Below are 25,232 nucleotides of genomic sequence, written 5' to 3' on the forward strand. Positions count from 1 at the left end.
CTCGAACTCACAGAGATCTGCCAAGAAGCCTGGCTTCAGTAAACCACCTCTAACCTGCATCCATTCAAGGGTCCTTTGAACTTGATGTTAAGAAATCACTCTTACCCAAATCTAGACACTCGGAGATATACCAAGGTAGGTGGCCCCAATTCATTTCCCACAGTGCCTGAATGTCATAACCACAGCCATTAAGAACAGCCACACCACCCAGGCTCCTCTATGCCCTACTTCATACAATAAGTGCAGCGGTATGGGAAAATCCCCCTGCAGCTGGGCTTTCCACCAATTCCCAGGGGTTTCTTCTCCCTTTCGTAAGGCCACCAAATGCAAGTTTCCACTCTGAGAAGATGGGGCTGGAGAACATTTCCATCATGGCACAGGTCGGTTGAAACAGGCTTGTTATCCAAGGAGTTGACTGCGTTCCCCCGTTAGTACAGAGAGCTGTCGGAGTTGAGCAGGCTGAAGGGTGTCGGGAGTTTCTTCTTGGTTTGAGGCCTGGCCAGGCCAACTGCCGGGAGGTAGAGTGTGCTGGCTGACTTCTGCCTGTTCTTACTGGTGCCCCAACTCAAAAAGGAGAGCTTTTTTGAGATCTTCTTGGCTTTGTCAGTTTTATCGTCATCATCCATGGACAGGCAGATCATGGAGTAAGTCTTCTGCATTCCCACTGAGTAAGTGGCACACTTATTATGCTGCTCGTGGGGAAGGAAGAAGAAAAGTATTATTCACACCATGAGGACATTGTATTCATAGCAATGTTATTCATAATAGCCAGATCTTGAAAACCGCCTCGATGTCCCTCAATTGAAGAATGGATAAAGAAGATGTGGTGTATTTACACAATGGAGGACTACTCAGCAGTAAGAAACAATGATATCCTAAAAGTGCCAGGCAAATGGACAGAACTAGAGAAAAACACCCTGAGTGAGATAACCCAAAACCAGAAAGACAACATAGTATGTACTCTGCCAGGCCTTGGTGGCACACACCTTTAATCCCAGCACTCAGGAGCCAGAGGCAGGCAGATCTCTGTGAGTTCGAGGCCAGCCTGGTCTACAGAGCTAGTTCCAGGACAGGCTCCAAAGCCAGAGAGAAATCCTGGCTCAAAAAACCAATAAATAAATAAATAAAATGCATGCGTACACACACACACACACAGTATTATTCACTCATAAGTGGATACCAGCCTACAATCCACAACTCCAGAGAAGCTAGAACCCTCTTCCAGAAACAGATGGAAGCAGGTGCAGAAATTCACAACTAACCATTGGGCCAGGCTCCTGGAGGACAATCAAAGTGAGGAGGAGTGATAATATAAACAAAGGAGTCAAGGCCATGATGGGGAAACCAGCTGACCTGAGCTAGTGAGAGATCACTGACTCTGATCTGACAAAAGGGGACCTGCATAAGATGGAACTAGACTCCTTAATATAGGTGACAGTGGTGTGACTGGGACACATATGAGGTCCTGGCAGTGGGTCCAAGATCTAACTCTAATGCACGAACTGACTTAGTGGAGCCCATTCTATATGGAGATAGCTTGCTCAGCCTAGACACAGAGGTGTGGGGGTGGAGAGGTGCCTTGGGACAGACTTAGACTTCCTGGGGGAGGCCTTACCCTCTCTCTCCATGAAGCAGATGGGAGGTGTGGGGGGGGGGAGCAGGAGGAGAGAAGGGAGGGGCAACAGGGTTTGGAATGTAAAAAAAAAAAAAAAAAAAAAGTGTTAGCTATTACTAGACAGACAAGTCTGAGACTCAAGCCAGGCGAGGCGCTGCATGCCTGGAATCCCAGCACTTGGGAGGCAAAAGCAGGGGGATTAAAAATTCAAAGCCAGGCTTAGCTACACAGTGAGCTGGAGGTCAGTGAGTCAAAGCAGATGTTGTACTAAGACCCCACAAGTCTACGGCTCACACTGTACACTGACAGCACCCTCTCTAAAGTTAGGGTGATAGAAGGTTGTCGAGATGGCAACCTAAATCTGTCTGACGGAAAGGGGAAAAGCCCCCCCCAAGTTACCCTGGGCCTCCGCACGCACGCTATGGTGTGCTTACACAAATAAATGAATGTAAAAACATCTACAACTTGGGTAGCTGATGCTTTTATAGGATTAGGCTCTGAAGAGCAGGACAAAGGCTGCAAGACGGTTCAGCAGGTAAAAGCACCCACACACGTATGGAAGGAGAGAACTAACTGATGCCTGCAAGTCATCCCCTGATCTTCACGTGTGTTCCATGGAACACGCACACACACACACACACACACACACACACACACACACACACACACCAGATAAAGAAATAAAACTTAATATGTAAACAAGGACAGAGGCAGTGAGTTGATACACATTGCAATCTTAGCACTCAGGAAGCCTGGTTGGGGGGGGGGGTCCAGAGTTTCCTGTCTGATCTTTAATACAGGGAACAATATGGGAAGGATATTTATGGTGAGTCACCTTGTATGCTGACTAGTTTTATGTCAACTTGCCCCAGGATAGAGTCACTGGAGAAGAGGAAACCTGGGTTGAGAAAATGCTTTCTAAGGCATTTTCTTGATGAGTCCAGCCCATAGTGGGTGGGGCCATCCCTGGGCTGCTGGTCCTGGGTTCTATAAGACAGCAGGCTGAGCAAGCCATGAGGAGCAAGCCAGTAAGCAGCGCCCCTCCGTGGCCTCTGCATCAGCTCCTGCCTCCAGGTTCCTGCCCTGCTTGAGTTCCTGTCCTTTGCCCTCACTGCTTTTGATGATGAAGGGTTCTAGGGAACCATGAGAGGAACGAACCCTTTCCTCCCCAAGGTGCTTTTGGTCGTGGTGTTTCATCACAGCAACAGTAGACGCTGGTGATTTTCAGTCACGATTCTCCCTTTCCTAGAATCCAACAGGGCACACACTATCACTAAAAACAATGGAACCAAATTGCAGGGTTTTGAAGATTTCCCGCCCTTCGCCTGCTTGGCTGCCGCCTTCTATCATGATAAAGGCTTTCTCACGGTTCTTCCTTACTCCTCTGGCAGGGTGTCAGCTCCAGTTAAATTCCACCATGGCCCTCCCACCTCCCCCACCACCCTTCAAAACAGTTGCCCGAGGGTATTTCTCCAACTAACTGACTTCCCTGACCAGGTATCTCTGAATAATGACCCCTGACCTGGCATTCCTATCTTCCCCTGGCCCCTCCAGCCCTCTGCCCCAGCTGCCTCTCTCACAACCCTCTCTGCTCACCTCCACCCACTCAACACAGATACCCATCCTCCAGGGAGCCTTGCACTACATGCAATTGCACTGGCATCAAAGACATGCCGGCCAGCTGCCTGGATTCCACTCCTTCTCCTCCAGGTACCAGCCCACACCCTGCATTCCTGCCTCACAGACGGTTCCCAGCAGACACAGGCTTGCTCCGCTATCCACGCATGTCTGCACGCACATACCCCCACATTCTCGGAGACGCGTCACTGACGCTCCCCCCCCCCGCCAGGGTCACGCTGGGGTCAGCTCCCTTCCCAGGTTCTCTGTTCCTTTATCCTCAGCTTCTGCTGCTCCTGCACGACATGCTACCGCCTGGCCAAGCCTTTCTGGGCCCTGTCTGGGACTCTGGGGGCTTCACAGAGCACTTCTGAAGACGCTGCCGGGTCAAGCTCCTGAAACCTACTGCCAAGAACACATCAGGGCTCAGAGGGGCACTGAGCAGCTGAAGTCATACGGCTTGACAAGCAGGGCCTGGTTCCAGCTCTCCATCCCAAACCATGGATTCTTTCCACTGTGTCTGTACTCCTCCAGGGAGGAGCACGGGTCCCACCAGTCAAAACAAAGACTGGCAGGTGACTGATTCGGGCAGGCACAGTCTTTCATTTGTTCTTACCACTTGACTGCGTTTTGTTTTTGTTTTTGTTTTTTTTTTTAATCACTGGGCGGGAACCCAGGTGCTAGGCGACTGAGCCACATCCCCGGCCCTGGCCACTGGGTTTTGTTTGGAAAAAAGGTCTTTATAAGCAGTGTTCAGAGGCCGAGAAGCCGTCTTAGTGGTTAAGAGCACCCTCGGCTCTCTGGAAGGACCCGAGTTCAGTTCCAAGCACCGTGTCCAAAGGCACACAAGCAGCTGTTAACTCCAGATCCAAGGGACCCGATGCTCTGGCACCTGCACTCACACGGACACACACCTACACATAATCGAAACTAACAACCAGAACTCTTTTAAAAGCAAACAGGGCTCAGGTGTCATTACCCGCAGTCGTCCTTGGCTACAAAGAACCACCATAGCAAGCATGGGCATCACTACCACACCTACCATCTATACAAGTGGGTCTTACTCCCTGCCACACGGGCCTTACCCACTAAGGCCACACAGATCCTCTCTCTCCACTGTCTTGAGCGTCAGTCAGAGCTATTCTTGCACTTGCCTGAGGTCCCTGGCTGGGTGAGGCCAGAATTCAAATCCAGTCAACGACTGACTGCTTTTAACCCCTGTGTCCGGTTCCTTGCTGCCCGGTTCAAAGGCGGGGCAGCAACAGAAACAGATTTCTGATCGGTCATGGGAGCAGAGGAAGCTCTCTGCACCCAGACTCCTGGCCACAGTCAAGACCATACACCGCTGTCTGTACAACCTCTTCTGAAACTTCCGTTCCTGGTGGCGCCTTGATTGCCGGGGCAGAAGCCCCATGGGATTTTGTGTATGGGTCCCCACCCCATAGCATTTTCCATGGTTTCCTTCCAGTGTACCTTGAGTCTCAACTTCCTTGATTTGTCTTATTTACTTTTTGGCCGTTTCAAGGCTGCCCTCTCTTTGGGAGGCTATGGCAACTGTTACTGTGGCCTAGCAGGCAGAAATGGAGGTTCCAAATGAGCCCTGAAGGTGATATCTGCTGATCTACCAAGATGTGAGGACAGATAGACCCGCTCCTGCTGCCAAGCCTCCCCGACCCTGATGGATGGCCCCTGAAGCCATGAGTCACTACCAACCTCTCCTAAGTCACTGACTTCATCATAGCAACATGAAGTACACTGTCAGCCCCGCTCTGTAAGGACCGAATGGCTTCCACCCCCCCCCCCACCGTTCCACTTCCTGCAGTCCCCTCTGGTCCCCGCACACGTGTGCGGAGGTCTCCTATCTCTCTAACACCGTCTGTGCTCCTGTTGGCACTGCGCTCACTCAGCATCCTATCTCTCTAACACCGTCTGCGCTCCTGTTGGTGCTGCGCTCACTCAGCAGGCCCTTATTTTCTTTCTTTTTTTTTAATTGTTTGTCGTTAAGTGTATGAATGCCTGCAGTGTCCAAGGAGGCCAGAAGAAGGCACCAGATACAGTTGTGAGCTGCGCGAGGATGCTGGAGACTGAACCCAGGTCCTCTGCAAGAACAGCAAGAGGTTTCAAACCCTGAGCCATGCCCTGCCCCTTATGTCTCTTCTACCGTCTCTTTCCTTCTCGTTACTCACACTTGAGTTCAAGCTCTATCAGCCTCAGGCCCATTGCTAGACACTGGACCACACTAATCTTTTCAAAACCACACCCATGCCTCCATTTTTGACTCACGCAAGCCTCACAGAGGTCCTTGGGTCAACCTTAACATATAACCAGGACAATGGGACCACTAGATCTGGATTTCCAACCTCCCAAATGGTGAGCTGAATCAACCTCTTTGTTTCCTAAGCAGTTCGCCTCGGGTCTCCTGTTCCAGTATGAAATGCTGACTAACACAGACACGAGCTTAGGCTCAACGTATTGTAAAAGTTGTCACAGTGTGAACATTAAGGTACATTGTTAGGTGTGGCAAAGTACAAAAGAGAAGGAAGCTGACGCTTTAGTACATCTCCTCCCTCTGGATAAACATTCAAAGGTCACACATGAACTTACGGAAGCAGCAGACACTTCCTAAGATCTCAAGGGAAGGGACTCTCATGGTCTCTAAGCCCTTTTGTATAAACCAACTATTTCAGTTTGTGGGGGGGGGGGAGGTTTGTTTGTTTTGTTTTTGAGACAGGGTTTCTCTGTAGCTATGGAGCCAGTCCTGGAACTCAATCTATAGACCAGGCTGGCCTTGAACTCACAGAGATCTGCCTGCCTCCTGAGTGCTAGGATTAAAGGCATATATCACCATGCTTTTTTTTTTTAAAGACTTAAGTTCTGCCTGCATGTATTCCTGCACACCAAAAGGGGGCACCAAATCTCATTATGGTTGCTGTGAGCCACCATGTGGTAGGTGGGAATTGAACTCAGGACCTCTGGAAGAGCAGTCAGTGCTCTTAACCTCTGAGCCATCCATCCACCCACCCACCCACCCACCCACCCATCCATAATCCGGCACAGGGACTCACAGCATACCCCAGGCTGGCCAGGAACTCAACCTTCCTATGTCCACCCTTCCAGGTGATAGGATTCCAGGAATATACTAGGCTCAGTTTTATCTGAGCATTTTTATTGTGTTACTCCTGTGTGTCATTTTTCAAGTTCTCTCTGACCCAGGGCAAGTGCACCCCAGGATGATGAGGGGGGATGGCCTCAGATGGGAGACAGGGGACCTGACACCGCCAAGGTCAAACTCCCACTGACCTCCCCCAACCCTTCACCACCACAGGTGTCTGCGCTCACCATGGATGATGTGGAGTCCAGGAGGCTCACGACCTTCATCTCAATGTCATCCCCTCCAAAGCTCTTGAGCAACTTCATAACCTCACCCACCGTCAGCCACTTACAATCGATGTCTTGAATGGAAACAATGTAATCTCCTTCCTTGGCACCTGCCAGCTAGAAAGATGTTTGAATACAAGTCAGGGTTATTTATTAAATCCCAGACTGTATCCCTGATTCCTGGTCTAAATAGCCATTGCTGGAAGTCTGTTTTACTTTGTCTTTTGTTTTTTTTTTTTTTTTTTTTTTTTGGTGGTACATCCCTATGCTAATTCTGTGCTCCAGCATCGAGCTATATCCCCAGCCCTACATTTACAGAAAGTTTACTACAAGAAACAAAAATCCATTTGAGGGGTAGTGGTGGTGGGTAGGAAGCATCCAGAAGGCCTTTCACCTAAGAGTCAGCCTGTTGACATTGCCAAACCCAAAATCCACCATCACCCAGCTACTTGTGTCTAGGCTGCTGGCTCTGGCTCTGGCTCCTCCCCATCCCTGTGGGCCCTCCCACTTACCGAAGCAGAACAGTGAGGATCCAGGAAATGCACCTGGACTGGGGCGTTCCCTCGAAGGGTGAAACCCAGGTCCCCTTCCTCCACTGTGAAGTTAATTCCTCGAGGAGGTGTCCATCTCTTGTTGGCCGAAAACACAGACAGGGGTCCCTTGGGAAGAGAGGGTCATGCGGTGAAAGGTTTGGAGGCAGAGCTGCCAATGTGGCCCAGGCTGGTCTCAAACACATGGAGTCAAGGGATGCCCCTGCCTTTATGTCAACCAGCTCCATTGTGCCTAATGTCACATCAGGGGCCGTGTGCTGAGCAATCACACAAGAACAGTATTTACACTGTCTCTAACTTGTCCAGTGCATTTAAAATAAAATTATCTTTTAGAAATTCATTCATATTCTCTCTATTAGGGTTCAAACCCAGGGCTTTGCAAATGCTAGGCTAGTACATTGTGACTAAGCTATACCCCTGAACCTACTACGATGGCACACACCTTTAGTCCCAACACTCAGGAGGCAGAGGCAGGTGGATTCCGGTGAGTCTGGGGCCAACCTAATCTCTATAGCGAATTCTAGAGCTACATAGTTAGATGCTAGTTTAAAAACAAACCAACAAAAAATGCTTTGACTCCAAAATTTAACTTGAAGAACAAGTTACTGGGGAAAAGGATTTCTATTTTTGTTTCCACAGAAAATGAAAAGATGTGGATTCCTTCCAGACTAATGTGGTTTGATCACGCCAGACCGTCTGAAACAGAGTACAAGCTGATCCTACATTCCAAACAGCTGGACAAAACAGCCCTACAGACTACAGCTAGGATATCTGAATCTTCTTCGAATCCCCCAAGACAGTGCCCCTTACCAGCAGGAAGTAGTTTGGAAAGAACGATGCCCAAATTCCCAAATATTGTGTATAAATGTTTGTTTTCATTTAATTGGGCTTTGTTATATAAAATTAAATAAATAAAAAAAAAACCAACAAAAAAGCTCTCAAGTTAATAATAGGTGATGTTGGGGAAGTTACTCAGCATTTGAGAGCACTCGCTGCTCATGCAGAAGACCCAAGTTTAGTTTCCACACAGCAGTTCACAACCACCTGTAACTCCAGCTGCAGGGACTCTAAGGCCTCGGCCACCATGGGTACCTGCACTCACCTACACATACCCACATGCAGACACACCCACACATTATTATAACAACAATAATAATTAGTAATTAATAATATTTTAAAGTTAATAACATGTAATACTTTTCATGCTCGTTTAAAAAGAAAAAGGCAGGGCAAGGTGGTGCACGCCTTTAATCCCAGCATTCAGGAGGCAGAGGCAGGCCGGTCTCTGTGAGTTCGAGAGCAGCCTGGTCTACAGAGTCAGTTTCTAAGACAGCCAGGGCTACACAGAGAAACCTTGCCTCAAAACAAAATAATAATAATAAGAAGGAGGAGGAGAAGAAGAAAAGTTAAAAGGTTCAAAGTCTTCAGGTAATTTACAAAATAAGTGGTCAGAATTAAGTAAGTGGTTGACGTACCAGCTTCTGGAAGAAGTCTGTAACTGTCACTTTGGAGAACTGGGGGGAGGTTATTTCGGCCTCTCGCTCAGTTTTTGCTAGAAAAGAAGATTATAGATTGGGATAAGTGGGTGTGTCACAGAGAGTAATTATTGAGAACTCAGGTCTCAAAACCTTCTCCAAAGACACTAAACTTAAACACCTTTAATACTTCATAGCGCAGACGGAAACCCCTTCAGGCCTGGCCCGGGTGACCGTGCTTTTATTAGAGCTGGGACAGAGACAACCAGACAAAACTCCATCTTCCAAGGGCTTGTTCATGGAGAGGTTCTCAGCCTTCCCAATGCTGCGGCCCTTTAATACAGCTCCCCATGCTATGGTGACCGCTAAGCATGATATTATTTCATTGCTACCTCGTAGCTGTAAGTTTCCACTGTTATGAATCACTATGTAAAGATCTGTGTCTTCTGGCGCTCTTAGGCAACCAATCCCTGCAAAAGGGGCATTTGACCCCCAAAGGAGTCTTGACCTACAGGGTGTAGAAGTGCTGTTCTAGCGGAAACCCAGTCACCAAGGCAGATTCCCTCCATTCATATAGCGACTCTACCGGTTCTTAAGAACATCAACGGGACTCTGGGTTCCCGTGGGCTTGAGTCTGCTCTAGAGTGGTGAAGTCACGTCATGTGCTACAGTTCTTCCTCCTGCCGGGGAGTTTTAGTGTCTACCTCTGGGGCCGAGGGGAATACAGCATCTGAGTGGAATCCCTGACAGGCATTCCTGCTTCCACCTGATGTGGGGGCACCTGGGGAAAAAACCTGGATCCCTAAACATTTCCTCTTTGTCCGTTTTTCGGTTGTGTTTCAGATCAAATGCAGGGTCTTACACACACTAGGAAGTGCACAGAACCATGGCCCCAGCCCCTCACTGGGGGATTCTAGGCAGGGGCTCTACCACTGAGCCTCACTCACCAGCAGGAATCTAAAGCACCTAGTCACCAAACTATACCCCCAGCTTCTTCCTCATCTCCAACACAAGTAGTATTAACATCATCTTCAGTACTAATACACTATGGCAGCTGCCATGAATGCTAATACTGATACAGAACAGCCCAGTATTCTAGCTTGAACAGGTCCTGATCAGACCAAGATCAGAGATGCTGGAAAGAAGGAGGGTGAGACACTACGATACACACTTTTTTGACTCTCAGCCATGGCTCATAACTCCCTCCCTGAAGCAGGCTATAGAAACTAAAACTCCTGTCCTCCCAGGCAATCAGAAAAGCTCTAATCCATCTGTCTAGGATCCAACCACAGAGAAATCCTCTGACAGATGCTCGTCTCATAGCAGGTCTCTCCATTCCGAAGGGTGTCTTGTCCCGTACCCTGGGGGGAGGATTGCTGCAGAGGCTCCAGCATGCCCGGCTTAAACTGGTTTTTCCTCTACATCCTCAGAAGGGTCCTCACTCAATTAGGTTACCCTCCAATTTCCGATCTCCAACTAAACAGAAAAAAATCCTGAGAGGCCCTGCAGAGACCACACAGCTGTGTCTAGGCTGCCTCAACACTGCAGTGCGTGACACCTAGGAGATGCTTAGAAATGTTGGGGCTACAAAACAAAAAAGAAAGAGCAAATCCAGGAGTAGAAACAGGTACACATTTGGCTTCCAGGCTAGGGAGGCAGACGGAAAAGAAGACAGCAGTGTAGTCCCTGGGGAAGCTGCAGGGCTGACTGAGAAGCCCCGGCATCTCTGTGTGAGAGAGATCACTGAAACCTACAACAGGCCCGGCATAGGTCTCCCCAGTTCAGTCCTGGATGGGTAACTAAAAACAGGCTTGTGTAGCTGTGGCCACCACAGGTGCCACACAGCCAGCTGACAGTCCCCACTACTCACGAAGGACATCTGGAGCAGCAATCAAGTTTAGAAGATCGTCATCCTCTCGGTGCTGGTTGTACTTGAGCTGAGTGCGCTGATGGGCGGCGGACAGCACATCGCGAAGCACCTGAATGTCTCGCAACTTCTTGCACAGGTTGGCCTCCCTCAGCGACTCCTCGTGGCAGCCAATGGCTCGGTGCAGATGTCCTTTACCTGCAGACAGAAACATCTCCCAGACCAAGAAACGCTTTTCTGATTGAGTAACTGAAAAAGAGGGAAGTATTTTCTCCTGTTGTGTGTGTGTGTGTGTGTGTGTGTGTGTGTGTGTGTGTGTGTGTGTGTGTGCGCGCAAGCATATATATTTGCTGAAGTAACTTTTCTTCTTTTGGTGGGTGGTGGATGGTTCTCAAATATCCCAGGCTAGCTTCAAACTTACTATATAGCCAAGGCTGACCTTGAACTTTTGGTCCCTGCCTCCACCTCCCTAATGCTAGGATCATAGGTGTGGCATATTCTCTTACACCTGTTTTATGTGGTCCCAGGGAGACAACCCAGGGCCGTGTGCTAGGGAAAGCTCTACCAACAGGACAGCTAGGTTAAAGCAGAGCTCTGAGGTAAAGCAGCAGCCATGAGGATACGTGACAGGAAAATGCTCCTAAAAGAACAAGCAAGTCCAAAGGCCCTGGGACAGGAGCATTTACCAGGTCTGCAAGGAAGGAGGGCGGGCGGGAAGAAGGGCAGAGTGAGTCACAGCCAGGGCCAGCGCTCACCCCTGGCCTCCCAAGTGCCAAGGAAGGGCCCATCAGGGTGTGAGCAGAGGGGCCCATCAGGGTGTGAGCAGAGGGGCCCATCAGGGTGTGAGCAGAGGGGCCCATCAGGGTGTGAGCAGAGGGGCCCATCAGGGTGTGAGCAGAGGGGCCCATCAGGGTGTGAGCAGAGGGGCCCATCAGGGTGTGAGCAGAGGGGCCCATCAGGGTGTGAGCAGAGGGGCCCATCAGGGTGTGAGCCGAGGACTAAGGTGGCCAGGGTCTGTGGGGCGAGCTATGAAAATGAGGGGTCCTACCAGGCCTATCTCGTGGGGCCATGTGGGGTTCAATGGGGTCAACGTGAGGTAGGTAAGCTCTGCTAAAGTGACCTCAGCCAGGGTGGTGGGATGAGAGGAGGTGACCCGTGTGACTTGCTGTGAGAGAGGCACAGCCAAGGCACCCCGGAGGCAGAGCCACTGTCACCAAGATGAGGAGATGCTCATGCTCGCCACCAAACCAGGGTTCCCCATCCCCAGCCTTCACTGCTGTGGGTGAAGCACAAATGACAAGAGGAGCCAGTGCTTGCCAGCACCTGGGAGCCGAGGCAGGAGGGCGGCAAGCTCGAGGCTGGCCTGGGCTCCAAAGCTGGGCATCTTACCAAGAACTTGCCCCCAAATGAAAAATGTCAAAAAAGGCAGGGGCATGGTGAGTGGTCATGTGTTTGCCCAGCACACACGAGGCCCTTTATTCAACCCCCAATTCTCAGAAGGGAGGGAAGGAGAGGGGAGGGGACAACAACGGTTCCCACAGCAGTGTGGCACAGGGCCGTCCATGAACAGCTACAGTGTCAGGAAGTAGTCAAGGACCAGGCTGTGTTCGGAAGCTTGGACACTCATGAAGCTGAGGACTTAGCTCTGGAAAGCTGCCTGTGACTAGGACTAGGACACACCATCTCTCAGTGCAGGGTGGTCTCCTTTCCCAAGCCCTCCCTCGGAGCCCCGTTTGGGGGCTGAGGAGCAAGCAGAGCCCGACCCCGGGACAGGAACACCCACCCAGTAGCATACGCTGCCCATCATTCTTCAGCGTGGCCAGAGGTGTCATCCCTTCCGGCATGTGGTCATAGAGCTGCGACAGGCACTTCTCCTGATGGTCCTCATCAGCGCCTGGCTTTACTACAAAGACAGCCACAGGTTACATCCCTCTGGAGACAGTGCCCCAGACCCGAGCTCTGTGTCAACAATGCCACCAAGCTCTTTTTGGCTCCAAGGCATAGCCCAGGCTACCGGGCCTTAAGCCTTCGTTCCCAAGGGGACAGCCACATAATCAGGGCTCAGGATTTGAACCTCCTCCTCCAAGGTGACCATTATATGGAGCCTTCTTGCATGGCTGGGACCCTGTGGCTACCCCATTTGCATTCCTACCAGGGACTGCCATACCCCTGTAAGTCTCCTTCCTTCCTTCCTTCCTTCCTTCCTTCCTTCCTTCCTTCCTTCCTTCCTTTCTTCCTTCCTGGAAGAGGCCTTTTTTGTTAATTTGGGAGATAGAGTCTCTAGTAGCTCAGGCTGGACCGGCATTTACTATATGTAGTTGAGGATAACCTTAAACATCTCACACTCCTGCCTCCCCCTTCCAAGTTGGAGGGTCACAGGTGGATACCACCACGCCCAGCTTTTCCACGCCCAGCTTTTCCAGTACAGACTGAACCCAGGCTTCCTGCGTGCTAGGCGAGCAGTCTAACTGCCAAGCTGTGCATCCGACCATGTGATATTATTGCTAATTGTGTGAGTGTGATGCTTAGGATGGGAATATATCCCCGCCCCATAATTTTTAACACATCAAAATGAAGGAATAGAGCATGGTAGCTCACACGCAGCACTGAGGGGCTGAGGCAGGGAGGGACCGGGAGCCCGAAGCCAGCCTAGGGTGTGTGGCAGAATCTTATTCAAACAGAAAGAGAAAGACCCATGCACGGTGTGTAAGACACCGATCCTTTTCAAACAGGCCTCCACTAGGGCTCAAAACAGACTTTTTCCCTCCCTCCCTGAGACAAGGTTTCCCTGTATAATAGCCCTGGCTGTCCTGAAACTCTGTAGACCAGGTCAGCCTCTGCCTCCCGAGCGCCAGGATTAAAGATAAGCTCCACCACCACCACCAGGAGTCAAACCAGGACTTTTTGTGAAATCTGTTTTAATTTTGGTGGTAGTTTTTTCTTTGTTTTGAATTTCTTTTTTTGAGACAGGGTCTGTCTATGTAGTCCTGGCTGTCCTGGAACTCACTCTATAGACCAAACTGGCTTCAAACTCACAGAGATCCCTCTGCCTCTGACTCTGGAATTCTGGGACTTATGGCATGTACCACCATGCCCGATTTTTTATTTAAAAGTTTAATCATGGATTTTTATGGCACTAATTTTGATTCATTTCAAATATTATCTATGGGCCAAGATGCTCGACAGCACATAAAAATTAATTAATTTATTCACTTATTAAATATATATCACCTTAGCTGGACACACACCTAAAAGCCTGCCGCTTACGAGAGAGACAGAAAGAATAGGAGTTTAAGGGCATCTTGGGCTGCATGACATCCAATTTCAACAAAACAAAGCAAAATGATTACCTGAGGATGTGTGTGGTGGCACACACCTATTCTTAGCATTCAAAAGACTAATGCAGGAGGCTCTTGAGTTCAAGACCAGCCTAGGCTACTTAGGGAGACCTCATCTTTAAGTAGATACACAATAATTACATGAATTAAAATAAAAAAACTACTGAGTAAGGCACTGTATTTCATCCTCAAAACTTCCAAAATTAAAAATGAAAATAAACCGGACAGTGGTGACGCACACTCTTAATCCCAGCACTTAGGAGACAGAGGCAGGCAGATCTCTGTGAGTTCCAAGCCAGCCTGACCTACAACATGAACTCCGGGACAGTCAGGGCTGTTACACAGAGAAACTGTCTCAAAAAAGTGCACACAGGTCTTACTGGTCTTTCAGAGAACCCTAGTTCAGTTCCTAGCTCTGGGGCATGTAACACCCTCTTCTGGCCACTGTGGGCACTGCACTCACATGTACGATCCCCACATACAGATTCACATAATCGTGGTTTGAATGAAAATGGCCCATATAGGCTCATATATTTGCCTATGTTGATGAACTATTTGTAAAGGATTAGGAAGTGTGGCCTTGATGGAGGTATGTCTATGGGTGTGGGGTTTGAGATTTCAAAAGTCCATACGAGACCCGGTGACTTTCTTTGTCTCTCTGCCAGCTGCCTATGGATAAGGATGCAGCTTCCGGATACTTCTCTAGCACCGTGACTGCCTGGTGCCATGCATCCTGCCATAATGGTCATAAACTAACCCCTCTGAAACTGCAAGCAAGCCCCCAGTTAAATGCCTTAGTCACGGCGTCTCTTTGCAGCAATGTTAAGAATAGCTGAGACAATATGAAATAAAATTTAAGATAAATACTAAAAAATAATTTTAAGCTGGGTGGTGGTGGTGCATATCTTTAATCCCATCACTTGGAAGGCAGAAAGAAGCAGACGGATGTCTACGAGTTGGGAGGCCAGCCTGATCTACAACGTGAGCTCGGGGACAGCCAGGGCTACACAGAGAAACCTTGTCTATTTATCCCCCCTGACTCCCAGTACAGTGGTCAACCCTGAATTCCACAGGCCTGTGTGATAGCCACTCTCAGCTCAGCATCCCCCAAAGGCAGCAAGCCCACAAGCGTTACGAGCCCGAGCCTTACGCTGGTGATCGATGAGGAGAGTGGCGGCAAAGTAGTGAGCTAGGGCCCCATAGTGGTGGGCCTTCACAGAGGCCACGCTGGCCCACGAGTACGGGATGTTCTCTTTCACCGGCTCCTGGCTCATGGCTGCATGCAGCTGCCGGTAGGCCTCTGCCACCTGAAACGGAAGAGATGTGGGCAAGGGAAGCCTGGCACAGGCGTCCTCCCAAGCCTGGCTGCAGAGAAAGAGCCCTTTCTTCTCAGCCAAATCAATCCCCTGCTGGAGAATGTTCCAGAATGTAGGCATAAAGCCAAGCAGGTCTGCCCGCTGTCAGCATCAGCCTTAACAGAGGATCAAGCAACTGTCATTAGGCCGCTTTTTCAGCTAAGCTGCAGATGGACGCCATGATCCGTATCTGTAACATTAGTACCTGCCAAGCAAACGTGGACCAATCACCGTGGCAGCCCTGGCACATTGCTCAGTTAGTGGGGGAGCTGCTACAGTCACTCACACACACACACACACACACACACACACACACACACACACACACACACACACCCTGCACCTGTACCAGCGGATCCTGCCTACCCAGAAGTCACAGGAACTGAGAAGCCTTTACCTTGGCTGCCTCCTGAGCCACCTTTACCAGCACGAAGAACTCATTCTGGATCCCTGCAAGGCAGACTTTCTCAAACACACTTTCTTGGGCTTGGGCGAGCATCATTTTGATCAGCACGCTGAGCATGGCAGGGCTCATGTCATAACTTGGAGTATGAGTGAATGTCTCTTTCAGGTAGTTTAAGACCCCTAGAATAAGAATTTGTTGCTCTTTAGTAGGAAGTCACAGTTATTTTATCATGCTGCTGTAGAGAAAGAAGAAAGAAAATGCGACTATTGGGGGGTGTCACTCACCTGTGAGTGCTTGCATAGCACACAGGAGGCCCTGAGCATGAGCCACTAACTACGCAAAGAAAACTCATCCACTCACCTGTGAGTGCTTGCATAGCACACAGGAGGCCCTGAGCATGAGCCACTAACTACGCAAAGAAAACTCATCCACCCATCCATCCATCTACCCACCCATCCATCCATCTACCCACCCATCCATCCACCCACCCACCCATCCATCCATCCATCCATCCACCCACCCACCCATCTATCCATCCATCCATCTACCCACCCATCCATCCATCCACACACCCATCCATCCATCCACACACCCATCCATCCATCCACCCACCCACCCATCTATCCATCCATCTACCCACCCATCCATCCATCCATCCACCCACCCATCCATCCATCCACCCATCCATCCACCCATCCATCCATCCACCCATCCATCCATCCATCCACCCATCCATCCATCCACCCACCCACCCATCCATCCACCCATCCATCCATCCACCCACCCATCTACCCATACATCCATCCATCTATCTAATGTGCATATACAACTTATAACATATACATATTTCTGTTATAGATGCACACATACATACACGAATACATGGCAGACATCTATAATTGATATGTAAAGGCGGCACACACTTATAATCCTAAAGCATCTTGAAAAAATATTAAATATTAAAGGTGGTACACACCTTTAATCCCAGCACTAGGGAAGCTGAAGTAGGAGGATGAAATGTTCAGAGATACTCTGGGCTATAAATATGTCAAGATTCTACCTGATTCTCAGTTGCCATGCTAGCTAGCCATTCCACTCCTTTGTGAAGACCTGAATAACTGCATGGAGGACCTAACCACTACTTGGACACCCAGGCTCACTGCAGCTCTAGTCCCATTAGCCAATAGATAGACTTCTCCAAATGACCATTGATGGAGTATCAGGTGATCAAAATATCTACACACAGACAGTGGAATATTCTTAAGCCTTAAAAAAAAAAAAAAAGATGAGGGGCTGGAGGCAAAGCTCAATGGCACAGTATGTGCTTACAACGTGAGAGGCCCCAGGCTTGATTCCCAGCACCGTACACAAGTCAAATGAGGAAGGAGCCAAATGTGGTGGCCTTTAATGCCAGCACTGGGGAAGTAGAGGGAGGGGGGATCGCTGTGAGTTCCAAGCCAGTCTGGTCTACACAGTGAATTTCAGCCTGCCAGGGCTACATAGTGAGACCCTGTCTCAGAAGACAGGAGATGGCAACTCAGATGTATAGACAACATGAATGAAGTCTTTATACTGAGGACGAGAAGCCAGCCATGGAAGGATGGACAGTACAGGATTCCAATTGGTGAGGTTCCTGGGATAGCCAAACTCAAAGGCACAGAGTAGAACTGAGGTCACTAGGAGCTGCAGGAACAAGGAAAGGGACATTGAAGTCTCCTAGACACACAGATGCCAGGTGACACACCCTTATAATGCCGGCACTTGGAAGGGTGAAGCAGAAAGATGTCCAGATGACCGCGTCTGGATAAGTGAATAAAAGCATGAATAAGCAGGGCCCACTCCAGTATGCATGATGAGGCCATGCTGGAGCTGGAGGGTGGTGATGGCTGCCCTGGTACCCTGCAGCTGAGCTGTACACTTAAGAAAATGTCAACAAGGTAATTGCATCTCACGCATATTTAGCACAGTAAGAAACAGTTAAAACTGTAGTTTATGATATCCATACCTCATCACATTTTTTTTTCAAATAGATTCTTTTCTAAGACATTTACATATGCGTGAAGCAAGGGGACCAGCTGGCCCTCCTTTGTTTTTGTTCCACCTGGGACATTCCATCCATGACTGGGCATGCGATGGAGAAACCAGAAAGCTGGCGGAGTGAGTGACGGGTGCCAGGGCTTTTCCCTGGGGAAGCCTCCGCTGGACATGGCCACGCTGCCACCCTCTACTGACTCCTGACACTGAAGCACACAATGACTGAAGGTTAACTTGGAGCTGGAGGAGACTGGACTGCTTGCAACCCATCCAACTGGTTCTCCTGGTTTTGCTGCCCCAGAGAAGGATGGTGTCTGCTCCAGGTGGCCAGCTCCCTCCCTTCCTCCATCCCAGACTGGCCTGTCACTAAGTTTCCTTGTTTGTATTTCTGAAGCCTCGGAGGCAGGTCACAAAGTGTGGCTGCCTAAGACTCCTCAGAGGCCGGCCACAATTAAAACAAACCTGCCATCCCAGCATACCAGAGATGGAGAGTTTGAGGCCAATGCTAACTGAGGTAAATATTAACAAGACCTTGCCTCCGTGAGTCAAAATGGCAAAGCTGTGGTCCTTCACAGATTTTACAGCGATGTTTCCAGGCAGGTTCATGCAGGGAGAGGAAATGATGGGCTCAGAGGGTGAAAGGGAGCTCGCAGGAGGCCAAGGCACAACCAACACCTCAAGTTCAAAACCAGCCTAGCCCACCATGGTTAAAAGCCTTGCTGGTCAGCATAGTGACAATCGGTCTCAAAGGATAAAAAAGAAGCTATCAAGCTGGCTGCTTGGAGGGCACCCTGTGGTCTGCACCCAACTGCTATTATAACCCTCCATTCTGCAGACACAGGGCCCACTAGGCAGGAGCAACACAGAGCCCTCTGATTCTTCAATCAGCGCCAGCTTGGCCTGATGCACCAACTGTCGTGACTCGGCCCTAACAGCTTGGTGCTAAGCTGGTTTTCTTCTTTGCTCCTGATTCTGGTTCATAATAGGCTGAGCTGTAAAGGTGATGAGGAGGAAAACCCCAAACCGATTGTGGTGGCTCACATCTGTCATCTCAGCACTTGGGCTGGGGCAGAAGGACCCCTAGTCCCAGGCCAGCCTGAACTACAAAACAAGTTCTGCCCCTGGCACTGTGGAAAAAGCAGCTGGGAGTGTTCGGAAATCTCTTGAGAGTGATAAAAGCAGCAGGTTCCAGCCAGATGTTGGTGGTGCATGCCTTTAATCCCAGCACTTGGGAGGCAGAGGCAGGAGGATCTCTGTGAGTTCGAGGCCAGCCTGGTCTACAGAGCGAGTTCCAGGACAGACTCCAAAGCAATACAGAGAAACCCTGTCTCAAAAAACCAAAGGAAGGAAGGAAGGAAGGAAGGAAGGAAGGAAGGAAGGAAGGAAGGAAGGAAGGAAGGAAGCAGTGGGTTCCTGGTACGTGTACCCAACAGCCCTGAAATCAGCAACTACAGGCTTCGCAAACTTGGCCAGTTAAGCATAATATGAAAGTGCAGGTAATAACAGTAATTCCCTTTATCTGAGGTTCAGCTTTGTTCCAGCTCAGTTACCTTTAGCCAACTGTAATATAATAATATTGCACGGAAAATTCCAGAAACAAGCAATTCATAACATTTATCACATTATATCATTTTCTTTGTTCTCTTTTATTGTTGGTTGTTAATCTTTGACTGTGCCCAGTCTATGTCAGATATGGACATGCATGGGGATTCTTTCTTTTGTCTTTTCTTCCTCCTCCTTTCCCCATTCCCTTCGTTTTTCTGCAGCACTGGGGGTCAAACCTAGAGTCTCACCCATGCTAGGAAAATGCCCTATCCCTGAGCTCCGTCCCCAGCTCTCATACAGGCTTCAGAACCGTTTATAGTTTCACACACGCATGTGTTGGATCACACCCTCTCATGCATAGATCATTGTATTGACCTATGTAGTTAACAGCTAATAGAAAATTCTAACGGCTACATCTTCACTAGTTAGGGCAAGTTACTGTATTCCCATCATTGAGAACTATTCCCGGCCATCACAGAAGTCACTCACCTGGAAAAACCTAATCATTAACTACAAACCTCACTATGCATATGAGCCCTACTGGACCGAGATCACATGATGGCAACCATTGAGTAAGTCTCCTGGCACAGAGGTTTTCCTTCCTCCTTGTGAGTGATATTACAGACTGACCGCAGGATCTCCCTCAAGCCAGGCAAGCCTTCTACCTCTGAGCCACACACCCCAGCCCCTCACTAGTGGTGTTTAGGCAAGTGCTCTAAGGAGCCACGCCCCCAGCCCTTGTCAGACTTGTGAGGCATGAGTACTTGGTGGGTCTACTGAGGACCTGAGCAAGACTCTTTTCAGCTGGGGTCAGAACCAGCACGATTGGTGCCATCTGGTGAGCCTGAGACTGTAGCATGGCTAGCCTGGAGGACTCGAACCTGCAGCTCTCTGGAAGGCATCCACCGCGCTCTCCAGCCCAGCCTGTGTCTGCCGGTTACAGCGGGTCCCAATCTGGGTGTACAGTGCCCCGATGTTGAAGAGAATGCTGGCCTTCTCCAGCAACAAGTTCTGCTGGCTGACCGGAACCCCAGTGAGGGAGTCATACCTACGTAAAACAAACAGGTCCCAGTCATACAGATGACTTGGCTAATTAATGCCACTTTGAGCACACAAGAACAAAAACTCACTTCTCACATAAGACTCACAGGCAATCAGGCTTTTGTTTCCAAGCAAAATGACAGATCTGACTATATGGGGTTCAAACCCATCATCTCAGCACTCAGGAGGACCATGAATTTGTAGCCAGCCTGGGATATACAAAGAGACCTATCTCAAAAGAAAAAAAAAAATCCCCATAAGCCAGATCTTATGGGCCATGTCTATCTTCCTGGCACCCTCTCTAGGCTGAGGCAGGAGGATTGTCCTGTCTGGGCCACCTATCAAGAACCTTTCTCAAGGAACTGTATTAATCTTTAAATAATCATGGAAAAGAGTCAAATGCTTTGTTTCAAGTTGCAAGATCTCCTTCTGGGGATGCATATCTGTAATCACAGCACTTGGGTTGCAGAGCCAGGAGGGTCGCAGCTAGTTTGAGGTCAGTTTAAGAGGATCTTGGGACTACATGGTGAAATCCTGTCTTAAAAACAAAACCAAACTTCTCTTTCTTTTTGCTGCCCTTGTCATTGGGATCAGACTCAGTTTCAGCTCTCACTCACAGCCCCACCCCACATAAAAAGAGAATCTTCTCAAAACAAATTTCTTGTCTTGCTTCTCATTAGTGCTACCTGTGGGCTCTGGTTTTTCCCTCAATGACAAACCGAACACACACACACACACACACACACACACACACACACACACACACACACGCACGCACGCACGCACGCACGCACGCACGCAGGCACGCCGCCTTCTCAAGGCTTGTTTGTTTTGAGAAGCAAGACGCCACAGCTGCACTATCTTTCTCCGGCTCTGTACACAAACAGCAATTCACAGACAGTCGAGGCCCTGGAACCTGCTAGGCAAACACCACAGTCAGAATGAGGAGCACAGCAGAGGGGACCCCAGAGAGCACCTACCAGGTAAACAAGAGCCCCATGTGGCGGGTGGGCGGGAAAAACCTACTCTCCACAAAGCCCAGCTGGATGAAGTACGACATGAGCAGCTCGACCCCCGCCTCGTCCCTGCTGGGTGTTCGACAAGCCTGAAAAGGAAGAGATGAGCCAGGTGAGAATCGGGGCCCAGGACCCATCCCTGAACACTCAGAGAGATACCCCGCTGAGGGTATCATGAACTGTAGGAGAGGGGGAGGAGACAAAGTGAGGAATCCTGGGGGCCCCAGCCCCAACACGAGCAGGTCTCACCCCTACTGTGGCTTTCTGGTACAGCAAATGCCTTGGATGACCTGACAGCCCCTCTCCGTGCCCAGCATCCTGGACTCTCTTAAGGCTACAGGTGTCAGTCATGGGATGTCCCCAGGCCCTGGCAAGTGGAGATGACTCACCGACTTGCTGCACTTACCTGCCGCAGGTCCATAAGATCTGCAATGTCATCTTCGAACAAATAGCTGTCTTCACTGTAATGTTCCAAGATAAAATCCTGTAGGAAAAAAGACAAGGCAAGTCAGTAGCTGGGGCTGCAGCTCGGGAGAGGGGCGGGGCTGCAGTGCACACACAAGGCCCTGGGTTCTTATTCCGCCACTTCCTCCTCCTGAGGCTGACTACCAAGGTCCAGCTATCGAGGCTGCCTTTGGCTCACCTGATTAACACGCCCAATTAAAACTAAACACCTCATAGTAACATGGGGTCTCCCCCTTTACCTTTACAAACTGCCATTTTTGCTCAAGTGCCACATCTGTCTCCTCTATCCAGAGGCAGTCCCTTGTCCCTCTGGGACAAACATCCCTGTCCCCTTTCCCTTCCCCTTCTCCCTCATCCTCTATCTCCTTTACAACAGCATCCCACCCAGTCTAACACAGACCTTCCCCTTTCCCCCTCTTAAGAATGACACCCGCAAGGTCGTCTGCTGCTGATGTTCAGCCTGAGTCAGGAAGCAGCCCCTTTTAACTCTCTCCCCTGCTTCCCTGGTATTTGGGTGTGGTTTGTGCCTAATCCAGGGTCTGGAAGGCAGCCCCCACAGTAGGGAGTCCCCTTCAGTCCCAGCAGGAGAGAAACACACTGAGTCAAAATCACAAACCCAGCTGGGCTTGTGGCACCTGAAATCCCTGCACTTGGGGAGCTGAGTCAAGGGGACTGGAAAATTTGAGGCAGCCCAAGCTACAACGCCCACCGCCCACCGCCCACCGATTGTCAGGACAGCCTGGGTTATGTACGTGTCAGACTGACTTTAAAAAAAAAACAAAGACAAACAGAGCCAAGCCTGCTGAAGAGCAGGTTAAGAGTGTGAGGGCTGTTCCTGCAGGGGACCCAAGTTAACTTCTCAGAACCCAGAGCAGATGGATGGACCACAGCTTCTGGCATGTCCAGCACCAGCGGATCAGAGGCCTCCAGCCCCACCCCCAGCTCCTGCTCATGTGCATAACACCCCCCACATAGACACTATTTAAAAAGAAGAATATCACTTTTTTTTTTTTTTTTTTTTTTTTTTTTTTGGTTTTTCAAGACAGTGTTCCTCTGTGTAGCCCTGGCTATCCTAGAACTTGGCTCTGTAGATCAGGCTGGAAAAATAATATCTTTTAACAGAAAGGAAAAAAAATTGAAGGGAAAAATGTCTCTGTGACAGTTAAGTGATACATTAGCCACTTTTGACGGGCCTGCAAGTGCTCAGATCCTCCACCTTTATGCTGACTCAGGACCTGGATATGTGGCCTTCGGAGCCAAGGCGACCTGGGCCTAGGGACCTCTGGATGGGATGCAAACCTTCGTGTGAGCAGCCCTGGTGATTAGAGTCATAAGATACCCCAGAACAACCCTTTAATTAAGAGCACAATAACAACCCATGACAATGGACATGAGTTCGTGTTGTCATTCAACAGACAGTGAGGGGCACTTGCTATATGCTAGGCACTGCTTGAAGATCTTCCCCTTCGATGGGCTCACACAGGGAAGGTGAGCCACACAGGCTTAACAATATATGCAAGTTAGATGAATAGCTGTTATCCAAAACACTTGGGATAATTGGTGCTTCTGACTTCAGGCTTTTTCAGATTTCAGGTTGGTTATATACACACACTATATTTTGGAACCCAAATCTAAACTTGAAATGTACTTATGTATTTTTTCCTTTTTAAGAGGTTTTTATAGACAGGCGGTGGTGGCACACGCCTTTAGTCCCAGCACTCGGAAGCAGAGCCAAGTGGATCTCTGTGAGTTCGAGGCCAGCCTGATCTACCGAGCTAGTTCCAGGACAGGCAATACAGAGAAACCCTGTCTCGAAAGGGAAAAAAAGGAAGTTGAATGGGCTGCGCGTTTGATGAGGGATCCTGTCTCAGAACAATGAGGTGGTTCGGGATGACCTGAGCAAGGCAAACATCTTTTGGACCCAACAGAACCCATGCACTCATGAATCCACAGAAGCAGTGGCTGTCTGCACAAGATCAACCAGTCAGCGCTCCAGCGGAGCTGGGAAAGGCATGAATGAGCTCCCACCCTGACTGACAAGCTGCTGGCTGCTGGCTTCCGAGAGAGGGAGAGTTGGTTTTCTTTAAGGATGTGGAGAGTATGGCCTATAGATCCGCTGTGATTCCATGGGTGGTCCCATGTCCCTGAGTGCGTGGGCAGTTCAAATAGGATGTGGTGGGTTATAAGAATAAAAATGCATAAAGTTAGGGGGTGGGTGGGTGGGTGGACCTGGGAGGAGTTGGGAGAAATAGGAGGTGAATATGATCAAAATGAATATGTGAGGTACTCCAAGAAGTAATGAAATATTATATTTAAAAAAAAAAAATAAGGAGTAACCAAGCAGTGGTGGTGCAGGCATTTAATCCCAGCACTTGGGAGGCAGAGGCAGGCAGATCTGTGATTTCGAAGCCACCTGGTCTATAGAATGAGTTCCGGGACAGCCAGGACTACACAGAGAAACCCTGTCTCAGAAGACAAACAAACAAGGTGGAGCTCGATAGAGGAATACACCCAACTTTAACCTCTGCTCTCCACACACACGTATGCACAAATGAGCACACCTGCAAAAACATACACATATACATACAAACACACAAAATAACTAACCTAAAAGTCACCAATGAAAAAATAAAAATAGGCGCTAGGAATGTAGTTCGGTGCACTTGTCTAGCCATTTGTGCAACTTCGGGTCCAATCTCCAGTACTGCTAAAACATAAAGTTATGTGTGGTGCTTGTACTTGAGAAGCAGAGACAGGAGTGCCAGGAGTTCAAGGCCAGCCTGGGCTGCATGTGACCCTACATCAAAAAAAAAAAAAAAAATCAAACCAAACCAAAAAGTAAGTACTGCCCAGAAAATAATTTATTTTAATGGCATTTCTCCCTCATCTCCTAATGCTGGGAATAGAGCCCAGGGTCTTTTTGGTTTATTCCAGACAGGGTTTTTCTGTGTAGCCTTGGCTGACCTGGAACTCACTCTGTAGACCAGGCTGGCCTCAGACTCACAGAGAACCGCCTGGGATCAAAGGCTTGTGCCACCACCGCCTGGCTGAACCCAGGGTCTTCATGCCAGGCAAGGCCTCTTTACTGAAGCACATCTTCCAGCCCTGGCGGGACTTGCTAATGCATATGGCTACTTATTTTAAAGTTTATGTCTTTAAGTAAAGCAAATCACATCATGACGTTTGCATGACCTAATGTTCCAAGGAAACACAAGTCAGGTCTGAAATGGAACCGCCCAGATCAAGTTCACTGGCAAGTCTGCTAACTGGTCTCCTGTTTGCATGCCTGACAGCGCAGGCTCCCTTTTAGGCTGAAATGACACGGTTGGGGACCTCAGCTAGGCAGTGGTTGGCCATGTCCACAACATGGGATATTTATTTTTTCCTAGCTTTCATGTGGAATTTGGCACATGACCTATTTGGATGTGTGCAGATGCCATAAAACCCCCCAGGTTTCTGTAACACAAATGGCCTTTAAGAATGCCTGCATTCTTGTAACTCTGGCACTAAGCTAACTCTTAAAGAAACA

General features: G+C 49.3%; 1 protein-coding gene across 1 annotated transcript in view; it reads right to left on the reverse strand.

The window, feature by feature from the left end:
• Positions 1–312: 312 nt before the first annotated feature.
• Positions 313–25,232, reverse strand: part of Rhpn2 (rhophilin Rho GTPase binding protein 2) — a 53,846-nt gene continuing 28,926 nt past the window's right edge. Inside the window, exons 5-15 of the mRNA XM_051207270.1 lie at positions 21,645–21,722; positions 21,203–21,327; positions 20,063–20,229; positions 15,594–15,781; positions 14,992–15,148; positions 12,287–12,406; positions 10,507–10,701; positions 8,637–8,713; positions 7,123–7,269; positions 6,572–6,727; positions 313–689 (exon numbers count right to left, since the gene is read on the reverse strand). Of these exons, the coding sequence (XP_051063227.1) occupies positions 429–689; positions 6,572–6,727; positions 7,123–7,269; positions 8,637–8,713; positions 10,507–10,701; positions 12,287–12,406; positions 14,992–15,148; positions 15,594–15,781; positions 20,063–20,229; positions 21,203–21,327; positions 21,645–21,722 (1,671 nt within the window). The 3' untranslated portion in view covers positions 313–428. The remainder of the gene's footprint in view (positions 690–6,571; positions 6,728–7,122; positions 7,270–8,636; positions 8,714–10,506; positions 10,702–12,286; positions 12,407–14,991; positions 15,149–15,593; positions 15,782–20,062; positions 20,230–21,202; positions 21,328–21,644; positions 21,723–25,232) is intronic.

Source organism: Phodopus roborovskii, unplaced genomic scaffold, assembly GCF_943737965.1.
Source record: "Phodopus roborovskii unplaced genomic scaffold, PHOROB, whole genome shotgun sequence".
Lineage (NCBI taxonomy): Eukaryota > Metazoa > Chordata > Mammalia > Rodentia > Cricetidae > Phodopus > Phodopus roborovskii.